A 25,161-nucleotide genomic window follows, 5' to 3' on the forward strand; every position below is an offset into this window, starting at 1 on the left:
GTTTTCTGGCTTGGACATTTCCTCCAGTTTCACTTACCACTGCCCATTTTGAAATTTAGATACTTTACTGACATTTGAACTTCACATCATCTCCTCTTGCAAAGTTTTTTGTAACTTTCCCAAACCATTTGTTCACGTGGTCTCAAACAGATTTCTTCTATTGGACAGTTGTGTGTGTGGCTAGCCTTGCACACTGTAATCTGCTTGGCTCAGAGCCCAAGTCCCTGGGAGTCTTCTCATATCTGTTACTCTAGTATGGGCTTTGCATAAAGAAAGCACCCATTAAAGGTTCTGAAGAGATTCAGTCAACTTCCTGCTGTATCCCCTGACCAGGCTGTCCGTTTCTAACTAGATAGAGTTTATATTTTATGTATAGTGTGAGTTGACTATTTAAGTAGTAGTTACACATTGTTTCAGAACATCTTGCTGCATTGGTAAGCTTCATAAGTTTACATGTTTTTGTGTTAGAGTTAACTCTTTAACATGAAAAACAGTTTCTGTTCTATGTAGGTAGAGCCTAACAAAGTCATGGATTGCTTCTTACTTCTATGAAAAGGCTACTTCCTGCATAATCGGAGATTGGATGATTTCTTATATCAGCAAAAATGATATTACATCAGTGTTAGAGTCACAAAAGATTTTAATCCTATATTGTGTCTCATCGTTACTCTTGAGACTCTAGAAGTTTGTGTTATTGTCAAATCCCTTAGGTCATTTTCAAATAATCATGCCATTGTTTGAGCACTTTTTGACTTTCAAAGAAAGTGCGGGTAATATTGTTTGCTATAACTACATGTAATAACTAATAGTCTATAGTTTATATTCCATTTGAAATGCATTCTATTTTGAGCTTTGCATTTTTCCTTTAATTCTTAATTTTATAGTAGTTTTTGAAATATGATTTGCAGAGGAGTTTAATAAAGAGACTGGGCAGGCCCTTGTTGGCATAGAAACGTTGCCACCAGATTTGCGAGATTTCGTTGAGGAGGACAACCAGCGGTTTGAGAAAGAACTGGAAGAATGGGATACCCAGCTCGCCCAGAGAGCATTGCAAGAGAAGCTTTTGGCTGCTCAAAAGCTGAGGGAGGCGGAGTGTTCTGCAGCTACAGGTTTGTCCATTTGCATTGTACTTTATTATCAAGTTATAACATTGAATACTGTTGTGTTTTATTATAAGATATGCTCACGGATATGCTCAGTAGTTGGGCCATGTGCTCGATACCCATTTTTTCTTTTAAAAGACAAAAATTTTTAGTCAAAACTAAGTATTTAAAATGATTTTTCCAAGCTAAAAATGGTATATAGGCCATGAAAACTGGCACATGTATAAGAAATCAAAGCATGAAATGTAACTACGATCGTGTAAAAAGTGGCAATAGAATTTAGTGAAGGTTTAGCATTCGCTGTGCCCACAGGTCAGAGCTTCCTTGTTCCTTGGCAGACAGCACTGCACATCATTACCCTTTTCAAGATAATTGCTCAGATTCCTCTGCCTGCTTTGAGCCAGTGGCTGTCCTCTTGGCAGGAATAGGAATAGTTGTGATTAGGAACGATATAAATGGACTTACTGGGTCTATTAAGAAAGAACTCTCAATAGACAGTACTAAAATACCCATATTTACTTCATAATACTGGGATAGCAATGTTAATTTGGGTTCTTTTATTTTTTAAATTGAGATTACAAAATAGGGTTGGGAACATAGCTCAGTAGGAGGGTAATGTGATCAATACCCAGTTTTTACAAAAGATAAAATAATTCTAGTAAGAACTTCCTATGATGACAGAGGTGATTTTTACTAAAAAACTAGAATTGAGCCTGCTTAAAGCATGCATAGCAAGGAAGGAGAGAATTTAAAAGATGTTAATTCCCTCTGTATGTAACTATTTCCTGATTGGGACTAATATGTCCCATGTCCTTATCAAGGACAGGGTAGAGACAGTCCTAGGCTACTTACAATTAGACAGTGCATCTCTTTCTGGAAGATTTCTTACAGGTATCTTAAGCTTTATACTTAGGACTTAACAGAAATTTGCCAAGAAAGTGTTCTCCTGTGTGTTCCAGTTTCTTTTCACCATACAGCGAGAAAAATGGCTGACAGAAGAGTGAGCTTAGCACACTAATGGCCAAGAAAAGAATCTGGCCAGACACTGGTCTAACTCAGTCCAAGAGCTTCTGACTATTAAGCACCTAAGAGTAAGAAGAACTGTTTGTTGAACACATTCAAATCTATTATAGTTCTTGGGGCCAAGGTTTTCTTGTATGTAGAAATGTGATTTCAAAAATCTTTATGGATAACATTAAATAATTTTGACTGAGTGTCATCCAGAACCACTTTCTCTGGTTAGACTAAAACAACTGACATAAATATTTATATATTTCAGGTATTTTAATTTCTCAGGAAATCAAGATAAACCTATAATCTATTATATTATAATAGATTAAATGTAATGTCTATAACCTTCTATAAATGAACTGTGGACTCAATATACAAACTTGGGAGAGTTCTGCCCATCAATAAACACATTTTACAAGATAAGCCAGCTGATTTGTATCTTGAAACTTGTAGGCAGGATTATTTTGGGAATGAAATGCATCCAGGCAGAAGAAATGGTTTATGGAAAACATTTTTAAGGATCAATGAAAGACTCATAAAAAATCTTGACATAAATCGCATTAATAAGCAAATTAAGGGCTGGAGAGATGGCTCTGTGGTTAAGAGTGCTGACTGCTCTTCCAGAGGACCCGGGTTCAATTCCCAGCACCCACATGGTGGCTCACAACCATCTGTAATGGGATCTGATGCCCTCTTCTGGTATAAAGGTGTATGTGCAGATAGAGCACTCACATTATGAATAAATAAATCTTAAAAAATTTAAAAAAAAAAATAAGCAAATTAAAATTAAGTACAACCTAAGATGAGTTATAAAAAACTTGGCAGTGAAAATAGATTGGAGTGATCTTGAAAGGATTCATAAAGTCTTTGGGATAGTCAAAGGATCTTAAAAAATGGCCAAAGTCATAAATACTGATAGCAATGTCACTATTGTAGGAAAGTGCCCTACATGTGAGAGCTATGAAGAACAGGGTGAAGGGGGCAAGACAAGGGACTAGCTAACCAGTCCTAGAAAAGTAATCAAAGAACCGGTGATACACAAGGGAAAAGAAGAGATTTATTACCTTGACTTCCTGGGACCCATACTTACCACATGCACGCTGACAGAGATAAAGAGAATTCCTAGAGAGAGACCATCTTCTCCATTCTAAGAATGTAGTCAAGCACTCCCTAGACACAGCCTTGAGAGAGCAGTGTTACGCTGGCTGTGGGCAAACAATTGTGGAACTCTTGAGTCTTTGTATTTCTGGGTCTCTAAACTCAACTGTATGACGTTGAGTTAAACTTCAAGTTATTCTGTAACCGAAAGGGGCATAACTTTGTTGTATTTTAAGATTTGGCAGTTTGCGGGATGCCGTCCATTCTCTAGTGGATGGAACTCAATGCCCATGCGCTTTGGACAGCACTAATTGGACATAGTGGGTTAAGAAAAGGGAAGAGTTGGGAGATGGGTTGGAAAAGATTTAAATACATTATATTCATGTCTTAAATTATCAAAGAGTAATTTTTAAAAATTGCCATTGTCTTTTACTAAGGATGAAAACTAGCAAAGCCAGTATTGAAATTTCCACGAAGAAAAATTAAATTTGGAAAGCATTCAAAGGTCATACACTATATAGTGTTCATTAAACTAATGATGTAGATATAAAAAGGATACCACCTAGTCCCTGCTGTATGAGAACAGGACAATACCATTGACATTTACTTTCTACCAGATCTTATTCTTCTTCCCTTATTTTGAACCTGTAAGCCTGATGTTATAGAAAAGTCCAGCCAGAGAGGATTTTTTTCCTGTTACATTTACATAAATTTATGAAACCTTGTGATATATTTGCTAAGCACTTTGACAACATTTTCTACCTATAAATTAGTTTCTTGTTCTGCTTCACTTTGAATCTGACTATACTACCCGTGTCATGAGGAATCAGATACTTTTGTGGACTAAGAATAAAATCAATGCATTAGTACTTCAGGAAATGCTCTTCCCTGCTTTCGGATCCTGGCTTAGATAAAAGTCTAGAGCTATGAGGAGTAAACTGTATGCCTCAGAATTATCAGGAGATTTGTAAAGAGCACACTCTAGAGCCTGCCTAAATTATTTTCAGTTGTGAAGAACCTTTACCCAGGACTCTCAAGCAGTCCTCTTTCCTCTTCTTCTCAGTGCTGGAGTTACAGGTGTTAGCCCAAGTCCACGGTAACGTTATTTTAATTTAAATACATGCAGAATATTCCTTTACACTGTGTGAAGACATGGAAAGGAAACAGGAGGTGCAAGATGAAAGAGAAGTAATGCCATGTGGCAGAATGTAGATTAATACTGTATGCTCTGTTTCAGAGGAGTTTACATGTCATAATTGAGTAAGGCTAATATTTCAGGACAGATGTTTATCACATTATTAGTGGAGAAAATTTAGTCCTTATGCCACCTTCTTGTTTGTCTTCATAGTTTTCAATGTAAGTAATTTGTTTAATCTGCTATAGTATTTTAGAATCTTAAAGAGACCTGGCATGTCAGTCTCTTGGGTGTGCCCTAGGATTACGAATGATTAGTAGCGATAATGAAGGAAACTCTGTTCAAATACTCTAGCAATGGGATTTTCTCTTTCCTCCTTGCAAGCTTTCTCAATAATCAATGAAGGAGCCACATACTGACATTTCAATAAAGATATTTAAATAAAGAATATTAGTGTCTTAGGGATTCTATTGATGTGAAGAGACACCATGACCACAGCAACTTTTATAAGGGAAAACATTTAATTGGGTGGCTTTTTTTTTTCTTTCTGGTGACTTTTTGTTGATAAGTTCTTGCAATACATTGAAGCTCACATTTGACAGCACAAACTTAACTTGGTTATTGTCTAACTTCTGAATTAGAAATAAGCTCTTCGTCTTCATATAGAGTCTTGTGGTCTATGGTAGATACATAATTATTCCTTTCTCTTGAAGCACAAGCAGGAGGATCAGACTATTTAGAGCAGCCATCAAGAAGTGACTTCTCAAAGCACTGGAAAGAAGAAACCATCCGAGTGATTGCAAAAGCATCACATGAGCATGAAGATAAAGGTCCTGAGACAGTTTTGCAGTCGGTAAGAACATTTCGGGTGGCTCTTGGAACACAGCATTCCCACAGTGTAATGGAAAAGCACCCTGACTGGGAGTCAAGGCGTGCTCTGGCTCCGCCATGACATAATCTGGGACCTTGGACTGCCACTTCCTCAGCTTACATTTTCAATACAATTCTCTCCTAAGTCTCTATTTTCCTGTCAGAAAAATAAGAAGACTCAGCGGTCACAGACCCAATTGGCCATTTGACTTGGAATTTAAAGAGAAGTATAAAGCTAAATGCCAGTTTTCATGTTCCCCTCTTCCCCAGTCTGTGATCTGCAAATCCTGGAATAATTAGAATTTAAGAGAGTTGTCATTGTTCCATGGAAAGGGTTTAACAAGGAGTGAGAGTATTATTATAAAATGAATATGATGTGCAGTTTGTGAGTATTCTGGGTACAAATTGTCACTGTCATCTTAGAGTGGTGTAGTTTACAGTTTGTTTTATGGGAGCAAATTGAGCACAGAAGTATGGGGTTACTCTGTCAGTGAGTATGAGTTTGGAAAACACATGGCAATTTTGTACTGCAAAAACCACTATGTCTGTAGTCACCCCCACCCCAGTTTTAGAGGTGAATATAACCAGCCCCCATGCAGGCTTTATGGGAGTTCCTTTAGGATGTAAAGATCGTCTTTGTAGAGAACTAAAGCAAATCAGGTACTTTAGAAATTTTCATGTCAGTCTCAGCAATAGCCTGCTAAATTAAGACCTCCATTAACCAAAATTTTCAGTAAATAAGGCATTCTGTTAGCTATATTAGGTATTGTAATGAACTAAATAATAACCAGAATTTATTTTACTTTCACTTCCAACTTGAAAATATATTACAGCCATTTTAATAAGAAAATTAATCTAAATCTATTTTATTTTATGACTATAAGTTCTACAAATGTCTTAGAATCTGTAAATGAATTTAAGACTGGTAACTCTTAAGCTTTTCTTGGAAAGTATTTTGCTTCATGAGTCTGAAAAAGAGATCACAATAACCTGGGAACAAGGACAGACAGTGGATGTGGCAAAACGCCTTCATAGTTATAAAATTTTAACTTAGGTCTTTGTAAATTGGCCCTTTGAGTTATTAAAGGCTAAGGTATGTCTTGCTTTTAGCATGGCTTAGAAAACCAAAAACATACTTTAGTGTAATGTGGAATTATGTTTCATTTTAGTTCATCTAATCATAAATGTTTTAGCTCACACACATCATCAGATAAATTTGCAAGACTTAGATGTCTTGGTGTGGGCATCATCTTATAAATTAGCAATGTACTGCCTCTTATCTACTTGAAAAAGGAAGAGAGAAAAGAGAGTATGAGGGGGAAAACTGATTGTTTTCCACATTGATTGTCTTGTTAAATAGTGCTTCGGTTGACTCCATTGTCTCAAATCTGAACTTTGTTGAAGAACTTGTAAGCGTTGGCTGTCTGAGCAGCTTGTGGCTCTTGGTCTCAGCATCATTGCTTAGGAACCTGGCAACCGTTTCTTGTTATATTTTCTCATTTCTACTTAGCATCTATTAGAAACCACAGTGAGAGAGTTCAGGCTTTAGATAGGCGTTTCTTTAACTTTTGTGTATGAATTTCACTTCTTACTAGACATACAATCTCGGGTAAACTTTTTACTTGAGTTTCAGTTTTCCTTCTTTCTGCAAATTTGAAGTGACTGTGGAGTTATCGTGGGATTTATTTGTTTTGTCTGGTTTTGATGGCAGGCATCGGGGTGCTGGTCCTTCATCTCGGCTCTAGGGGTCTCACAAATACACAGTACCTTAAGCTCCATTTGTAGAGTAGACATGACTCCCTCTAAAACTAAGAACTGCAGAAGCTATTGACATTCTCCAAATGCCCAGGCAGCTTGCTTTGCAGGAGAATTGCTTTGATTTCTAAATGAACACTTTAGGAAATGTAAGACTGGAGAGCAGATGACAAGTAAGGATCACTGTGCCTGGTTTTGGTCGTTCGCCGGTGGTCAGTCACTGTCAACTTGGGCTTTTCTCCTTTTGTTTTAAACTAGACTTTCGAGATTGCCAGCATGGTTGCAGCATGATGTTTTATGTCTTACCTCTTTTCTTTTATTTACCTAAACTTACAAGGCCATGGGACTGGACTAGGCCCTCTGCATAAGCCAGACAGTTGTGTAGCTGTATCTGCTTAAGGGCCCCCTGGCAATAGGATTAGGATCCATCCCTGGTGCATGAGCGGGCTTTTTGGAGCTCACTACCTATGGTGGGACACCTCGCACAGCCTTGATGCTGAGGGAGGAGCTTGGACCTGCCTCAACTGAATGTACCAGGCTCTGCTGATTCCCCATGGGAGGCCTTACCTTTTAGGAGAAGGGACTGGGAGGTGGTTTGGGAGGGAAGTCTCAGGAAGGGTGGAGGAGGAAAGTGGGGGGATCTGTGATTGGTATGTAAAATGAATAAAAAAAATCTTAAGAAAAAAATAGTTTCTCATGTTATAAACTCAGTAAAAAGTTGCTGAATATTATTCCACTCAATAATTGAAATTTTGTGTACTTACCCAATTCCATTGTATATTTGTTTCTACTTTTACATTATTATAAACAGGCCATTATAATAAAAAGTTTCTACACATTTTACATGATTTCTTAGACTAGATTCCCTGTATTTAATTGTTATACTAAAGAGGGTGTAATGTAAATGCTCAAAATTGATACCTGTTATCAAAACAAAAACAAAGCTTACTCATTTACTCCACAGTCTCTTCAGGTTTACTGAAAGAAAGAAAACTGAAACCTAAAGACACAGTTTCCTCTGGATTATATTTCCAGTCAGAAGTAAAATCTACAGCTCTGAGACTTTATCACTCCCTTCTATGAGAACGTTTTTCAAGATCATTCAGGCAGAGAGTTTCGGGCTATTTTAATTAATTCTATTGTGGTAACTGAGGACCTTCTTAATTTTGTAGCCCTTGTTTTGGTTTGGTTAATTTGTTCACTAGGAGGTTTGAAATAATAGAAAATGAAAAATAAGCATTTATTTTACTTTCGTGCACCCTCAACTACTTTTATATGAAAACTATTCTGAGTCCATCTGGGTTGATTTGAGCAGTTAAACCTCTCCTTCCAGCATTTATCAGTATCAGCATTGCACTTTGACACATAACAGGGGAAAGGAGGCCTTGTCCTTGTTACTTCAAGTTTCTGCCCTCGGGTAGTTGTTTTACAGGGACCCCGTAGGTATTTTCTTGAACTTTGTATTTTCTGATGATTTTTTTAAGGTTCATTTCATTTTTAATTACATGTATGTGAGTCTCTACATATGGTTTTTTTGCCCATGAGAGTGCAAATACCCACAGAATCCAGAAAAGCACATTGGACCCTTTGAGTTTGAGCTAGAGGTGAATGGGAGATGCCAGACATGGGTGCTGGGACTTGAACTCAGTTTCTCTGCAGGGGTCGTATGTGCTCTTTTCTGCTAAGCCATCTCTTCAGCCCCCATTCTTTAAAATGATGCCATTTAGATTGATTAGCTTGCAAGAAATTCATCACGAAAGTCCCAACATGGATTCTAACTTACTGGCTTACTTTCACTTCTGTGAATGGAAACCTTGCATAATCTCTCAAATACTACAAGTATTAATAATTCTTAATTACAGCAAACACATCTCTATAAAATATGTATGATAGTAAGACTGGTTTAAACGTATTACAATATAAATTATTCAAAGTAATTTAATAGAATAATGCAATGATTTTGGCAATATCTGGTATTTATAACAGCTGTTAAATACTAGATAATTAAATATTAGCTCATGATCACCACAACTGTGCAGGGTGGGTATTTCCTTTTGAGAGGATGAGTATTCAGATAAGTAGAGCACCCTAAGTGTATTATAAAAATAACACCTTGTGCTGGGCGGTGGTGGCGCACGCCTTTAATCCCAGCACTCGGGAGGCAGAGGCAGGCAGATCTCTGTGAGTTCGATGCCAGCCTGGTCTACAGAGCGAGTTCCAGGAAAGGCGCAAAGCTGAACAGAGAAACCCTGTCTCGAAAAAACTGAAAAAAAAAAAAAAAAAAAGAAAGAAAGAAACATTTCTTTTAAAAAAGAAATACTGTTCTTAGCCATTCTTGTGTTTTCATTGTTGAGGTCTATTTGAATAATGATGGGAAATATTTAAAACACTATTATTTACTTATACCTCAAATAGAAATAACTATTTGTTATTGTTATTCATATTTTAATTAGAACTATTTTTTTTTTTTTTTTTTGCTAAAGAACGTTCTGGTACAGATGGCAGTGACTGAAGCCAGCTGCCTCAGTACTTTTAGCGCTTTTGATGTCGGCTGACTAGGATATAGAGGATGTGCAAGTTATAAACCTGTGGGTTAAATAGGACTGTGTGAAAGCTTTCCCCTTGCAAACTCCTGGGGTTAGAGTAGGTCCTAATCTCATTTTCATAGAACTAGTAGGAACGTTTTGGGGGAGTAACGAGGGTTGTTTTTTTCTCTGCTTTAAATACTACTGTTAAAGGCGATGCTGGTCTTTTTTATTTTTCGAAAAGCTACTTTAAGCGTTTCATTTGGAGTGCAAAGAGAAAGGCTACAGTTTATATTATAATTTGATTAATACATTTGCCTTTGATGTTTACCTGTAAGTGGTTTCATTTTATATCTAGTGAATCTGGATATTTTAAAAGAGATTATGAGTCTGTGCATGTAACGAGAATGTGTCCGTTGTTGTCTTTCCTAATGTGCATACCAATGATTTTCTTCCGCAGAAACCCGAAAATGCCACCAGTCCACCACCTTCTATGCAGGAAGTTGTAGAGGTGGAGCTCCCTCGTGTAGGGCGGTTCATGACTGAGTCAAAGGCGGGAGGGTATGATGACGAGGTACCTTTATTGCAGTGCTGCACCGTTTGCACTCACCCCGTAGGCATCGCCGTAGGCATCACCGTAGGCATCACCGTAGGCATCACCGTAGGCATGCCTGCAGCCACACACTTAATGTCTGTCCGTTGCTGCGTAACATTCAGCTTCGCCTCCTGTGCTGTGAAACTTACCAGTTACTAACAGAGCTCGGAAATTAAATGTAACATGAAGAGGTGCGCTTAGAGAACAGATGAAGGAATGATTTTGTTTCTGGAACTTCGTTATCCAGAAATAACTTCAGTTTACTCTCAGGCTGACAGACTGCAGTAAGATTCACTCGACTGCATAATAAACATTTCGCATTTAAAAGTAATTGATTTTTTTCCTAACCTGTTTCACTTGTATAATTTATTTTATACTTTGCCCACCATTGCCTGCCACCAGAACAGAAAGCCCCACAGCATGGTTACAAGATGGACAATTGATGTTTTTGCTGCTCTAGACTCAGTCTGTAACAGCTAATATGATGGCTGGTGGGCTTCCCTGAGTGCCTGGCAGGGCTTTCTTTTCCACCCCACCCCACCCCCGGTCTTCCCCCTTCTCTTCTGATTGTCTCATCTTAGTTGTGCCAACGACCTTCAGGCGCTTTTGTTTCTCATGATGAAGCTCTCTTTCATCCAACTGAAACTGAGATGTTTTAGTTCATTAGAGTGTTGTCATCCCTTTTCTGTATTTTCTCTTGAAACTCTTTAAATGGTTCTTTGCTGTGTTGGAGAGAGGGCCAGATAAGCAGTTTTTGAAGAGTGACAGAGATAGGGAGGTGGGAGTGATTTAGGAGCAGAGAGATTTGTTGGATACCACAACGTTTTAGTGTTTGTATCAGTGGATAAGAATTGAATGTGTGTTAAATATTTTTTCCAAATATCATTTATTCCCCCAAAATGTATTCCTGAGTTTTAATTACAATTTTGTAAGGAATAATCATCAAACTTCAAGTGTTATAAAGCATTGGTATCACTGTGCCAATATGAGAAAGTGTGTCTACTGAAGGACTAGATTTAAAACCTGGCAACTGGCAGGGAGATTTGAGGGTTGGTATAAGCAGACAGTGAGTGGTGGGCACACTGCAACCCTCCATGGATAATCCAGAGTCAAAGTGCGAGTAAGTTTTGATGAATTGGAGATAATGACCATAGGGTAGGGTCGAAATTGCAGTAAGACAGCTTAATAGTACTTAACTTCAGAGGTATTTTAAATACAAACAGTCAAGAGTGAGCCAGTTTGAGAACAACAGTACTTAAATATTATAAATAGTATTAATAGTACTGTGTTACATTGTTCCGTGTTTGCTCTTGAAAATTACCCAAACTCAATCATTTTAATAACAGTACTAGTTTATTGTAGAGCACCTAATTGCTTGTTTTCAGTGTGAGCTAATTTCAGCATTTGTGAAAGAATTGTGGTTACTCAACACTGTCTTTCGTGGGAAAGCTTCTGTTACTGACAGAATTGTGTGCTGTGATGTAGTTGGCATCCTTGCTTAATAGTGCATGTGCCTTAGACTTTTTAAGATAAGCTGTATGGATGGAACGCTGTTGCTTACAGTAAGCAGGTTGTACAGTTGTACAGGGGTTCCTAGCCCAGGAGCGGGAGAGGGATTCAAATGGAGTTCTTCACAGGCTCACAAGTTTTGAGCAAATGTACTGTTCATTCATTCATTTACTAAGAGTTGGTGCTTTTTCCTAAACAGTCTCTTGGAAAAGCATTCACTTTTCTAATTCGTCCAGAAGGGGGAGCCGTTTTACAATTCTCAACTTTAGAGAGGATGCCTTTTTGCAGTTTGTACAAAGGCATCCTGTCAGCCAGCTGTACCACTGTACAGATGACTGAGTGATGCTTCTGCTTGTACGTCAGAACACAGTCGCTCTTTTATAAATGCATCCTTTGATTTGTAAACAGTAGAGAATAGGGGTTTTAAAGTTGCATGTAAATAATTCCTTTCACTTTGTTGTGGGTTTTTGTTTTTTTACTGTTAACCATTCAGAAACTCTTACTTTCAATTTCTGTGGCAGATCATGATGACACCCAGTATGCAAGGTATTATCATGGCGATAGGTAAATCGAGAAGTGTGTATGACAGGTGTGGTCCTGAAGCAGGGTTCTTTAAGGTACTACTAACATTTTCATCTTTTTAAAAAATGTAATGCTTTACAGCATCTTGTTTCTTTAAACAGATTTCTGTTTTCTTATCTGAATCATGACAACCTGGTGTTCTGGGAGCTGCTTGTGTGTAAGATTTTAAAATTCTTTTTTAGTGCAGATAATTAAAGAAAATCAGAACAATTGATCTGACTTACTACAATAGTATGTCTTATTTGTTGTTAGTAATTTAATCAAGAAATAAGGATTTTGAAAAGCAGAAACAGGGACTGTGTAATTGCTTCTGGTAATGGTTTATTTCTTCCTTAGAGTTCAGACAGTGGGTTGGCCAGTATTAAAAAATGTTTCCTTTAATTTTTCTGTTTGCTTTAATTTTTCTGTTTGATACTAACCGATTCTTTGGTGTTTTCTGAAAATTATTTATTCATGTATTACCTTTTGCTTTTTGTTCTTTGCTGTTTTTTCTCTATTCTGAATTTTTTCTATTCTGGTCAGCTCAAGGAACAGGAGGCCATTGAGTTAATTCTCTTTCACTGTCTCACACCTTCCCTTTTAAGTATGTGAGCTCTCCAAAGTTTTGTTATTTTTTTTTTTATTTGAAAGATGAGAACACTGTGGTGTTTTTCTCTGTGTCTTGAACATTACCAGGAAAACCTTTCTTAAGTTGAATTTATGGAACTTTTTGATTGTGAGAGAAAACTTTTTTACTCTAGGCCCGAGTAAGTACTCCAAACTATGGCTTATTTATGAGCAAGTTTTATGTTATTTACTGTTAGTGTGTATATGTATGGGCACACACACATCATTGCACACATGTAGAGTTCAGAAACCAACTTTATGGATCTGTTCTCTTCTATCTTCATATGAGTTCTGTGGGTGGAACTCAGATTGCCAGGCTTTAGAGCGCGTGCCTTTACCTGGTAAGACAGCTTACCATACAGTCAAACCTGTTTTTAAATGATATATGTGCTTGACAATGATTACCTTATGAATTATCATGGGAAATTATCCTATGGAAATTGCATCTTACAATAAATAGAAATGAAGAATGCAAGTTAGGTTTGAGTTAGTGAACTGGCAAGGTTCGACCCTGATTTAGAAAGAGTTGCACAGGGACCCTTCAACAAGGGAGTCGACTTTGTGTCTGTAGTGCGAAATTTCGAGTTAATAGGCAGGCAGATGGGGCTAAGGTATTCTGCCAGGTTCCTTCTCAAGTTGACAGGTTTTTTTGGTAGGATTGGTTTTCATTTTAAATGGAAAAAATCGTTAAATGAAATTGTTTAAAGAGAAGATTCCCAAGAAAGTTTAAAATTGCTCCAATGAGAAAAACTAAAATCAGAGGGATAAAAAGTAATTGACAGTTGTAAAAGTCTAGTTGCTGAAAGTATATGTACCTGATGGAGCAAAGGGGTTATTGCAATTATTAATCTGGGAATAGCTTTTATTTTCTTTGGAAGATAGAAATTATTATTATTTTTTGGAAACTATTGTCTGTGCCTATTACAGTAGTATCCTTAGGATTTTATGAGGTAAGTGAACCTCTGTATTATGGAACATTGTCCTTAATAGGGGTATTACTGCTTCACATTAATCATCCGAAACTGATATGATGTAGTCACTCCCTTTTACACCCAAATGCCCATTACCAGTGCTGCACCTTTGTTACTCAGTATATGTAAAATGTATTTATTTTAGCTTATTAAAATGCTTTAAAGTACAGTGGTAGGAAGTTCCAGCGCAACAGATAACCACAGAAGGAAGAGCTGCCCATGTAAGCAGCCATCAGGTCCTGAAGTGGAACTCCTGAGGTGCTCTGGCGCCATCTCTCTGCTCCTTCCAGTAGTCCTCTACCAAATGCATCCATCACCCTCTGTTGTTAGTGCTGTGTTAGTGCTGTGTTGAACCTTATGTTCTAGAAACCCTCTAATCCTGGTTCTTTTCAGTGTGTCTGCATTCACAACATGCTTAGAATTCTATGTCATTAAATGCACTTGTAGATTGCAGGGTGTCATACATGTAGACACAATGGCATTCCATCATGACTGTACCATTATCTTTGTTTCCTCTCGACTCTTGATTGTTATAACAATTAATAAGGCATGGCCCTACGTCCAGTGGATATAGTTAATGTAGCTATGGATTGAATTTCTTCCTGGATGAATCTTATTTTCTAGTGGGGAAGCAAACTTTGGTTAAGTTGAAATTAGACTGATGAATAAAAAAGTGAATAAAGATTACAAAAACTAAAAAACCAGAGCTGGTATCCAGAAAGCTTCTTAAAGAAAGTGACATTTAAACAACTAATGCACACATCAAAACACGGACTATGAATGGTTTTTCACACTGGCTGTTTGACAGGGCACATCAACTCTCTGCCAGCTGTTTGCTCTGTCTCTTTCTGGTTAGATAGGCATATTCACTTAAACTTACTCATATTTTTACAAGTTCTTCTATTCATAAACATACTCAACACATTTCTAACTTAAAGTAGGGGTGTGCTGTGTTTCTTCATTTGGTTTCTTCCTTTATTTTCCCATAGTATGGTGGGCCACACGTCATACACTTATCACATTATTTTTTTTCTTTGTTTTCTATTGGGCTTAACAAATGGATTTAAACATTTTCTTAGAGAATTTATGTCCATCTGTGACACACTGAGGAGCCCATGGGACTAGGATCTCAGCATTTCTAGAATTCACTCCTGTTCTAGTTTAAGAAGTTAGTACTCAGGAGGACTCTGTCAGCAGGTGCCTAGTTTTAAATATAAGATTTCTCACTTAGTTCTGCAATCTTGGACAATATATTAAATTATCTGAGCCATTGTTTCATTGAGGCCTCTTAAAAATTGAAGGACATAAAGAACTTATTTAGAAATAACTTATTAGATAATACCTGTCACAAAAAGCTTAATTGAAAATGTTGGTTATAAGGCTCTGATTGAGAGTTTTGTTTCTGGATATTTGGGTTACTTCCAGTTATGAACATCATTCCTCATTGAATACTTACACAAATGTAGGAGAGTAAAATTGGGAAGTCAAAATGTTTGCAGATTTTAAGTGCTGTTAAACAACTGTCATATTCCTACAGATATATTGATTTTTAGCTTTATTGACAATTGTCTGATGATAGAGCATTACAAAGTTTAATCCTTGATTAAAATGTGTTTGATTTTTTTGCTGAGCATCAGTATTTTTTCAGAAATGTTTTGCCTGCTAGTATTTATGATAACTGTCTTTGTTCTTTTTTTTTTTCTTTGTTTTTTTGAGACAGGATTTCTCTGTATAACAGCCTTAGTAGCTGTCATATAACTCCTTTTGTAGACCAGGCTGGCCTTGAGCTCATAAAGATCTGCCTTCCTCTGCTTCTCTAGTGCTGGAATTAAAGGCCTGTGATAGCACGCCTGGTGACTTTGTTCATTTTTTTTTATATTGTGGAAATTTTTATTTGTTCATGTTAAGTGAGACAAGATAATTTATTCATCAATAGTTTGCCAGTTGTATTTTGCTGTTTATAATTTGTATTTTACACTTATTTTGGATATGACTTTTAATAAGTGGCTTTTTTCATAGATCTAAGAAATCTGCATGACTGCTTCTGAAATTATACGAATCATTAATTCTTCTCCTTCCATGCTTTCATCCATAATTCAGATTATAGGATTTTTAATTTTCTTCAAATGGAAAAGATCTAAAACTTCCAAACAAATTTTGTCTAACCCATCTTTAATTTTATACTGACTTAAAATGCCATTTTTATCATATAATATTTCTCCATGGTAACCCAAACTGTTTTGTGTCTCTTTATTCTATTAGTGTATTTAAAGCAATGAACATATTACCTCTTGTACCATTGGTATATTTGACATTTTATAGAAAAAATACTTGCTAATTTTGGGGGTTTTTATAAATCAAATTATCTCATGAAACTTTTTCAGTTTTTATGATTTTTAGAATCAATTGCTATGCCATCTCCATCCTTGAACCCTTAGAGAATTTGAGAGATACTTGCATTATGTTCATATGTTAATTTAGGATGAAATTGGAAATTATGTTTTGATACTTAGATTATTTTAAAAAGGAACCAGATATAACTTTTCAATCTGTCATCCTTTGCCATGACTTTTAATAAGGTTTCATAATTTTGCTTGATATTTATCTTACTTTTTACATTGTTCTTAGATGCATAAATGTTTTGTTACAAATGATATTTGCAAATTATGATGAACATGGATAATATATTTATATATTTATCTTATCAAAATCCTAGCTTTTAAATAAATGTTCAATATAATCTCTTCATTATGTCATTAAACTGTTCCCCCAATAAATACCTCATCACTTCCATTATAGCTGTTTATTTCATATCTGGTTTTATCATGTTGACTATAGACCATGTGTATATATATTCTCAATGTGAGAATAATGGTAAGAGACTCATTATTGAGCAGCATCTTACTAAGTTCACAGTCAAAGGTTTCAAGTTATGATGATTGGTACTAGAATGTAGAGATTGGCCAGTACTATATTGGATCTTATTAAAGTCTAGTGAAAAAACTAAAACAAATACCAGGTCTTTTTATTTAATGGCCCCTACCGTACTTCATATTGCAAGTATGTAATGTTTTTGCATTAGCTACAGTAATTATCTTAAAATAATTCTCATTAGAGCAGCCAAAAATAATGAAAGATTTGATTAGGAACATAACAGAAGTGGTTTGAAGTAATTTATCATGTTCCCTTGACTCCAATGGCACTTGTGTAGACGCTGCTGGATGAAGTCTGTCCATTTCTTTTTTTTTTTTTTTTTTTTTTTTTGGTTTTTCGAGACAGGGTTTCTCTGTGTAGCTTTGCGCCTCTCCTGGAACTCACTTGGTAGCCCAGGCTGGCCTCGAACTCACAGAGATCCGCCTGGCTCTGCCTCCTGAGTGCTGGGATTAAAGGCGTGCGCCACCACCGCCCGGCGAAGTCTGTCCATTTCTATCAGTAGTTAAGAAAGTATGGATGGACTCTGTTGGATAAAGTCTGTCCATTTCTATCAGTAGTTAAGAAAGTATGGATGGACTCTGCTGGATAAAGTCTGTCCATTTCTATCAGTAGTTAAGAAAGTATGGATGGACTCTGTTGGATGAAATTTGTCCATTTCTATGAGTAGTTGAGAAAGTATGGATGGGCTCTGCTGGATGAAGTCTGTCCATTTCTATCACTAGTCGAGAAAGTATGGATGGAGAGCATTGTGACTGGGTTCACCTTGGAAAATTAGAAGACTCACATTGAGCAAACCTAGTAGAGAAGCTTATAAAATACAAGGGTGGAAAATGTTTACAGTTTTCTGAAGTTTTGGTATATATTGGTTGTTAAAATTTCACATGCCTCTTCTCACCCAAAATTGGGAAAATAGGGCTTTTAAAAGACATCTTTGTGCAAAGTGCATATGTGCTATTTAAACACACAGTGACACTGAAAAGCTTATATGTCAAAATATATTTGATTTTTAGGGTGATATTTAAGCACAGCAATAAGACTTGACATGTATATCTGAGCAGAAAGGTCATTTTCTCCCTTGGGAAAAGTATTTTGAAATAATTTGTTTCACTATAAAAAATGAATATCTTCTTTTATTTTTAATGCTTGTTATGTAGAAAGGACTGATTAACCTCTTAAGTGTTATGTGGCATAAATAAAATATTTCAATAAATGTTTTTAGTTATTTTTCCTCTAAAATATAGCAACATAGATTATAGGATTACATGAGGAAGTATGAAGAGAAGAAACTAATAAAACTTTTATTAATTGAATGGATTTTTTGCAGTGTGTCTTGCATGCAGCCTAAAGTATTTTATGATTATCAGACTTCGAATTTAGATATAAAAAATGAATGAATATTTTTGTTATGTTTAGTTATGTGGTCTTCTTGTGATTAATACAGCAGTATTTGATATGTTAGTCTACACATATTTATAGTTACATATCATCTAGATTGTGCCTGTATGCTGAAAGATGTATTAATATTTCGTGTTATTTGTTCTCAGTTTTGAAGTATTTTATGGTTATAAGGGAACACATGATACTACAGCATATATAATCATTATTACTATAGTGATAACATTCAAATACTGTTGTAACAAAACCACCATTTTGAGGTGACTGGAGGCCCATGGCCGTACTGGGAGTGCTGGCAGGGTACTTGTGGTAGTGTAACCGCCTCCAAGAGGCCGGCTGATTCTGGACTCTAATTCCCCTTGGGTATGTCATCTAGTGCAACAATTGCACCACAGTGGAGGACGTCACAGCATCTCCAGTGATGCCTCAAGACAGACTTTGACTAGTCTCTGACCCCGCGAAATGAATCCCACTGTGGGCAAGATGCACTGGTTTATCACTTCTGTGCGTGAGAACATAAAGAGGATTTGTAAGATGATGGCATAAGGAAGGTCCTATGTAGTTAATTGTCTAGAAAATTCTTTTAAAGTGTGGAATGTGGGGACTCTTCAGTGTACCAGCTTACTTACCCATTAAAAGGTAACAATCAACATTTAAATAGTTACAGTTATAATAATGAAGAACTTTAAATTATAATTGATCAAAACCTTTGCTCTTGTTTTATTTTCTAGGCAATTAAATTGGAATATTCAAGGCTGGTAAAATTGGCTCAAGAAGATACGCCCCCAGAAACAGATTACCGTTTACATCATGTCCTGGTCTACTTTATCCAGAACCAGGCTCCCAAGAAGATCATTGAGAAAACGTTACTCGAACAATTTGGAGATAGAAATTTGAGTTTTGATGAAAGGTAATGTAAAAACATAAAAAAAGTATCTAATTCACATGCTCATACTTTTCCTATTGTTCTGATTGTCGTTTTGGTTTGCTAATCACAAGTATAAGTTTTATGTGTATACAAAAACACAATAAATATAGCACAAAACTTATCTTCCATTAATTTCAGTATTTGCTTTGCCATTTCTCTCAAATTTCTAGCTATGACCTTTTAAAGTTTGAACTGAAAGTAATTTGGGTAATGTGAAATTATGAATAAAGAAATAACTCTTCTATGGAAGAAAAATGTGATTTTTTCGACATCTGTGCTGGGCGGATTTTAGGTCAGATAATTTTGTTGTCAGGCTTTCATGATTTATCCCATAGAGCAAGGCTCTGACCTACACTGTAGGAAGCCAAGAGGGCCCTCAGCTTAGACAAATATAGCCCTCTTCCACATACTCCCAGTAGCTGCCAGAAGCCGGAAGGTGACATCAGTGGAGAGAAATGTCTAGCTATCGAAAATTCTTTACTATAAAAGGAGATATAAAATAGTGCATTTTGTTTACCCACAATTAATTGTCAGAATGTCTGATGAAACCCCTAGTGTTAATTTGTTTTCTAGTTAATCTGAATTTCATCAAAAAAGTAGACCTCAGATATAAAGGTTCAAGCTAATGAAAGTTATTTTTCTTTACTTATCTTATTTTTGAGACACTATATAACCCTGGTTGCCTTTGGGAATTCACTGTGTAGACCAGGCTGGCCTCAAACTTACAGAAATCTTCCTGACTGACTCCCGAGGGCTGGAATTAAAGGCGTGCACCACCACATCTGGCCCTTTTTTAATTCTCTAAAAAAATTATTTGTGTTTGTATTTGTGTTGGTGGGGAGAGAAGAGAGACATGCTGCTATCGTGCATGTGTGACAGGCAGAGGACCACTCTGGGCAGTTGTGAGATCAGCCAATTGACCCTACTCAGGTCCTCGAACTGTTGGGCCACCGCTCTGGCACTTGTGGAGACCTTGTTTTTATGTGTGTTAAATAGTTTAGTTTTATGCAACATACTTTGACAGTTTTTTATGGATTTTGTTTTTGATTTAGAAATGTATTTCTTATATTTAAAGGTGTCAAAACATAATGAAAGTTGCCCAAGCCAAACTGGAAATGATCAAACCTGAAGAAGTAAACTTGGAGGAATATGAGGTAGTGTGCTTGGGGGAAATACTGACCTCTAGTTGATGCATTCCATGTTCTTCATCGATTTCAACATAGCACAGACTGGATTTTTATAGATAGAAATAAAAGTTACATTTTTAAGTTAATACCAAGTTAATTCTTTGATAAGTAATTTTTTTTTTTTTTTTATGGTTTTTCGAGACAGGGTTTCTCTGTGTAGCTTTGCGCCTTTCCTGGAACTCACTCTGTAGTCCAGGCTGGCCTCGAACTCACAGAGATCTGCCTGCCTCTGCCTCCCGAGTGCTGGGATTAAAGGCGTGCGCCACCACCGCCCGGCGATAAGTAATTTTAAGATGACTTTGGTACAGTTGCTTATAGACCAAAATGTTTTAAAGAACATCTTTGGCTTTTATGTTCCTACATCAGCTAGTTTTCAATTACTTTTATAGAGAATTTTTCTGCTTTAAAAAGTGTAATAGATTGCATTAGTGTTAAAAGGGCAAAGATTTATAAAATGCCTACTAAGCATTCTTCTAAGCACTGCAAGTGTATTGACTGAATTAATCCAGATAACAGCATATGAGACCATGGGACAACTGCCCAGAGTGTTCCTCTGACCTCTACACATATACCATGGCAGCCATGTCTCTCTCTTCTCCTCGCCAGCACTCACACAAACACAAACACATTTTTTTTAGAGAATTCAGAAGAGCCAGAAATGGGGTTGCATGCTCTTAATCCCAGGTAGTCCTATTACTGGTCAGTGCATGAGCACTTGGGTTACAGAGACAGGCGATGTCTGAGAGTGTGCACACACACACACACACACACACACACACACACACACACACACACGCCAAGGCTTATGGGATTTTTGTGTGTGCACAAAATCTTTTATTAACATTGGTTTGAGTATATATTTTAATTGACCAAATTCAAGCTTCTAGTATTTATTTATGCTTTTAAAATTAGCACTATTTTTGAATGTATATAAAAATTATTTTTATGTGTATTTTTTGTTAATCTTCGCTCTTATTTACAAACTTTATTTTGATTACATTTTTTAATTAGAAGACAAGACAATGTTTCATTATACTGTTTCCTTGTGTGTATAGGTCTTTGCTAGGATCACATTTGGTCTCCACATACCCTTTCTTGTCCATCCTTCTGCTGGCATTACTTGTTTGTTTGGTGTTTTCATCAGGGTTTTACTTCTGTAGCCCTGGCTGGCCTGCAACCCACTATGTCCACCACGCTCACATAGTGATCTTCTCCCTAACTCTGACTTTTTTATTTAAAAGATATATATGTATATGTATATATATGTATGTATGTATATATTTGTCTGCATGTATGTCTGCACCCCAGAAAAGGACATCAGATTGCAAGGGACTACAGTTATAGACAGTTGTGAGCTGCTGTGTGGTTGCTGGGAATTGAACACAGGACTTCTGGAAGAGCAGCCAGTGCTCTTAACCACAGAGCCATCTCTCTAACACACCCTTGCATTTCCCTTCCTAAATAGCTCTTATACATTTGTGCTCTGTCTTGTGTATATGTGCCTGACTATATTTCTATATATTTAATATATATAATATTTTCCTATTTAAATGTAAATTTTGAATATGAGAGTAAGATGCTATTTTGTCTTTTCTATTTCATTTGTTTAAAATGCTGATTTCCAGTTCCATCTAGTTCCCACAAATGTCATAATTTCACTCTTTAGGACTGAACAAAGGCCGGTGTGTGTGTACACTACCCATTCTTTAGCCATCCATCTGTTAATGGGTGCCTAGGCATAGTCCATATTTTCAGTATTGTGGGCAATACAGCAGTAAACGTGGAGGGTAAATGTCGCTGTGGTGTGCTAATTGATATTCCCTTGGGCATGTGCCTCAGAGTGGCAAAGCTGGATATCACGGTAGCTGTATACATTTTCTGAGGAACAATACTGATTTCCTTCTCAGCTCCCTATTTTACATGTCCAGCAGCAGGGTGTGGGGGTTCCTTTATTCTTGCACCTTTCTCGTTCCTTACTGCTCTATGAACTTAGTTACCTTAGATTTAATAGGTAATAACTCATTACGGTAACAGAGAAGATAAAAGTATGCATCTTTCAAGAACATCCTCCCATCTACTAAAGGGTGTCAAAAATAAAAAGCACAGAAAATATTGCAAATATGTAGGGTTGTAAATAATGAAATGTTTACTTTTGTGACCAGAAAAAAAAAGACAGTAATATGGCAAATTAATCAAGACTGAAAAAGAAACAGTTTTCTTTATTTGCACAGTTTTATGTAGATACTGAAATAACAATACAGATTCAAAAACTTCAGCTTTGAAACATAGAAATCTTGTTACCTACTGACTTTTATTTCAAAACAAATAATTAAAAAATGAAGTCATTTTTAATAGCATTATTTCTAGTAGTATAAATCTATGAAGTACCTAAAATTAAATTTAGAAAGATAAGTACATAAAATCTTGGAAGAAAATTATAAACTTATTTGGAGACAATCAATACTGAAACATGAATATGCACATGAGATATTCCAGATACTTGCTATTGGAAATGCACTGGTTTTTCTCTAACATAGTGTATAGACCAAATGTAATTTCCATGAAAAATTCTAGCACTTTGTTTAATGGAGCTTAATAATCTGATTGGGAACTGCAATGTACCCTAGACACCCTAAAAATGACTAAAATATTATCAAGACACTGTCTTCATAAAACCTTTGTAATAATATCCTGTATGAACATGTATCCCAGAAATAGCAAGCAAGTCTTTGATTAATTGAAATGCCTTTATTAAGTAATTCTGAGGAATGAAACTGGATACCATTTTTACTTCATGTATAAAATCCATTTCAGTTGAGAAAGCCTTCTGTATAAGGCTGTCTACAAGTCAAAATGAACAGAAAGCCGAAGAAAATTATTTACCTCTAAGCGAAATGTATTGAGTAGAGAGTTGTGACCAGAACATACAATCTGGAGCAGTGATGTTTCAGAGTGTGCTTTCTCATGACCCGAGTTTGTCATGTTAACTGTTGATTTGTGCCTTTTCAATTGGTTCATCTCTTCTCCTGATTCATACTCATAAGGCTTGCTTTTTAATTGTTTTGAATCTGTAGTTCTTTCTCAGGTTACTTCCAAAGACAGGATCACTCTATGTTTATTCTGAAATTTCACGTTCTTTCCTACTGAAGAGTCTTAATTTTCTAGGTATTTAAATGGCACATCTTTTAGCTTCTACACAAGTCTCATCATTTTGTTTGCTCTCAGTTCAGAATAAATCAGCACACCTTGACCCACATGCCAGTCTAGCTCAGCATCCATGCTGGCAAGCACTCTTTTCCTGGAAGAGCCTGTGACTGCTCACACACTGCAGTCCAGGGTGTTTCTGCTGTGGGGGCTACCTCAGCAGCAAAGCCTCCTCCCTTTGTAGGAGAGTTCGCTGCTTGAGTTCTAAGGCAGCTCCAGAGTTAGGTCACATGATTCTCGGCCAATTGTGTCTGTTTGTGAAGATCAGCTAATAGGATCAAATTGAAATTTGATACTATTGTTTACAGTGAAGGGCAATATAGAGAACATTTCTCTCTCAATTTTTTTTTTTTGTCAAAACTTCCTTTTAGATGAACCCTATATTGAAATTTTTGTTTTTTGAACTATTTTTATTAAACATTTTAAAAACAAAATTCCCCCCTGCCCCAGTATCGATGTCCTACTATTGTGTTTAGGAGTGGGGCTTTCTTTTCATCATATGTCTGGTCAATAGAGTACTCAACAACACATTTAAAATTGTTCCATAGTAATATTAAGTAAGTGAACCATGCCTTTTTTTTCCTTAAAATTCTGTATCAAGCAACAGGTTCGATCTCTGGACAGAACTGTATCAATAGACCATTCCAGTCTGTACTATTACAACAATTTATTAGTAAAATTTATACTGAAGAATGTGTTATGGAGAAAAAAAGCAATTTGATTATCCTGCCATTTTATTATTTTATATTTTGTATTCTTAATCTTTTATTTATCATCTATGACTAAATGACTAAAATGTTTTTTATTTATTATTATACTGAGGTAGTATATATGACTGAAGTTGTTTTAATTTTGAATTCATTTCTCCTCATTTGCATAACTCAGAACAGTGCATTGTTTTATAAATATTCTTACCATAGTTTACTCTTTTCACTTTTATTATGTTATATACAGGAGTGGCATAAAGAATATAAGAAATTCAGAGAAACAACTATGTATCTGATAATTGGACTAGAAAATTTCCAGAGAGAAAGGTAAGACAGATTGGACAAATATGGAAAAGGTTTGTTCCTGTCATTAATTCTACTCAGTGATTGTCATGCAATGCAAATTATGCAGTATACATTTTAATGAACATTTTAGTTTGTAACAATTTTGAATTACAGAATATTGCAAATTTAATACAATTAGATCACAGATCCTTCGTATAAAATACATTTAAATTTTTATACTATACTTTTTTATAAAACTTATTTAAAAAGGTGACATTTACATCTTTTTTATCATTTAATTAAAATTTTTTCGTCAATAGTTTCACACATGAACACATTGCATATTGAACCCTTCCACTACCACCCTCTCCCATTTCTCTCCCCGTCCTCTCCAGCTACTTCCCACCAATTTGTCTCAAGCAGTCATGTCTATTCATTTTGTTTTGTGGCCCATTGAATTGACCAGGGTTGAGTTTGACCATGATTTGTTGTGGCTATTGGTTTGGATTTGTCCACTGGAACCTAGTGGACTATAATTTTGTGTGAAATCCATTCCTAAAATTTGGAGAGTCAAAGAGCTGCTAGCCCAACATGTAGAACTAGTTAGTTTCCCTGAAATCTATCTGGGATGTTAGTGACTGTTATACTCCTTCTTCATCTAATGAACGTAAATCAGAGGTAATTCTTGTGCCTTTATCTGAAGCCCCAGGTACCATATAAAGAGGACCTGTGATGGAGCGGTGTTCAGTGATGGTGTGCTC

At 36.2% G+C, this 25,161-nt stretch overlaps 1 protein-coding gene across 3 annotated transcripts in view; it reads left to right on the forward strand.

The window, feature by feature from the left end:
- Window positions 1-25,161, forward strand: part of Usp25 (ubiquitin specific peptidase 25) — a 106,519-nt gene that overhangs the window by 76,075 nt on the left and 5,283 nt on the right. For 2 of the 3 annotated variants that reach the window (XM_052741025.1, XM_052741023.1), the window contains 7 exons: window positions 909-1,109; window positions 5,061-5,200; window positions 9,958-10,071; window positions 12,123-12,218; window positions 18,821-18,999; window positions 20,093-20,171; window positions 24,363-24,442. In XM_052741025.1, the coding sequence (XP_052596985.1) occupies window positions 909-1,109; window positions 5,061-5,200; window positions 9,958-10,071; window positions 12,123-12,218; window positions 18,821-18,999; window positions 20,093-20,171; window positions 24,363-24,442 (889 nt within the window). The remainder of the gene's footprint in view (window positions 1-908; window positions 1,110-5,060; window positions 5,201-9,957; window positions 10,072-12,122; window positions 12,219-18,820; window positions 19,000-20,092; window positions 20,172-24,362; window positions 24,443-25,161) is intronic. The other variant, XM_052741026.1, reaches the window with a different exon arrangement.

This window comes from Peromyscus californicus, unplaced genomic scaffold, assembly GCF_007827085.1.
Source record: "Peromyscus californicus insignis strain IS unplaced genomic scaffold, ASM782708v3 Scaffold_16__1_contigs__length_79575227, whole genome shotgun sequence".
Taxonomy (NCBI): domain Eukaryota; kingdom Metazoa; phylum Chordata; class Mammalia; order Rodentia; family Cricetidae; genus Peromyscus; species Peromyscus californicus.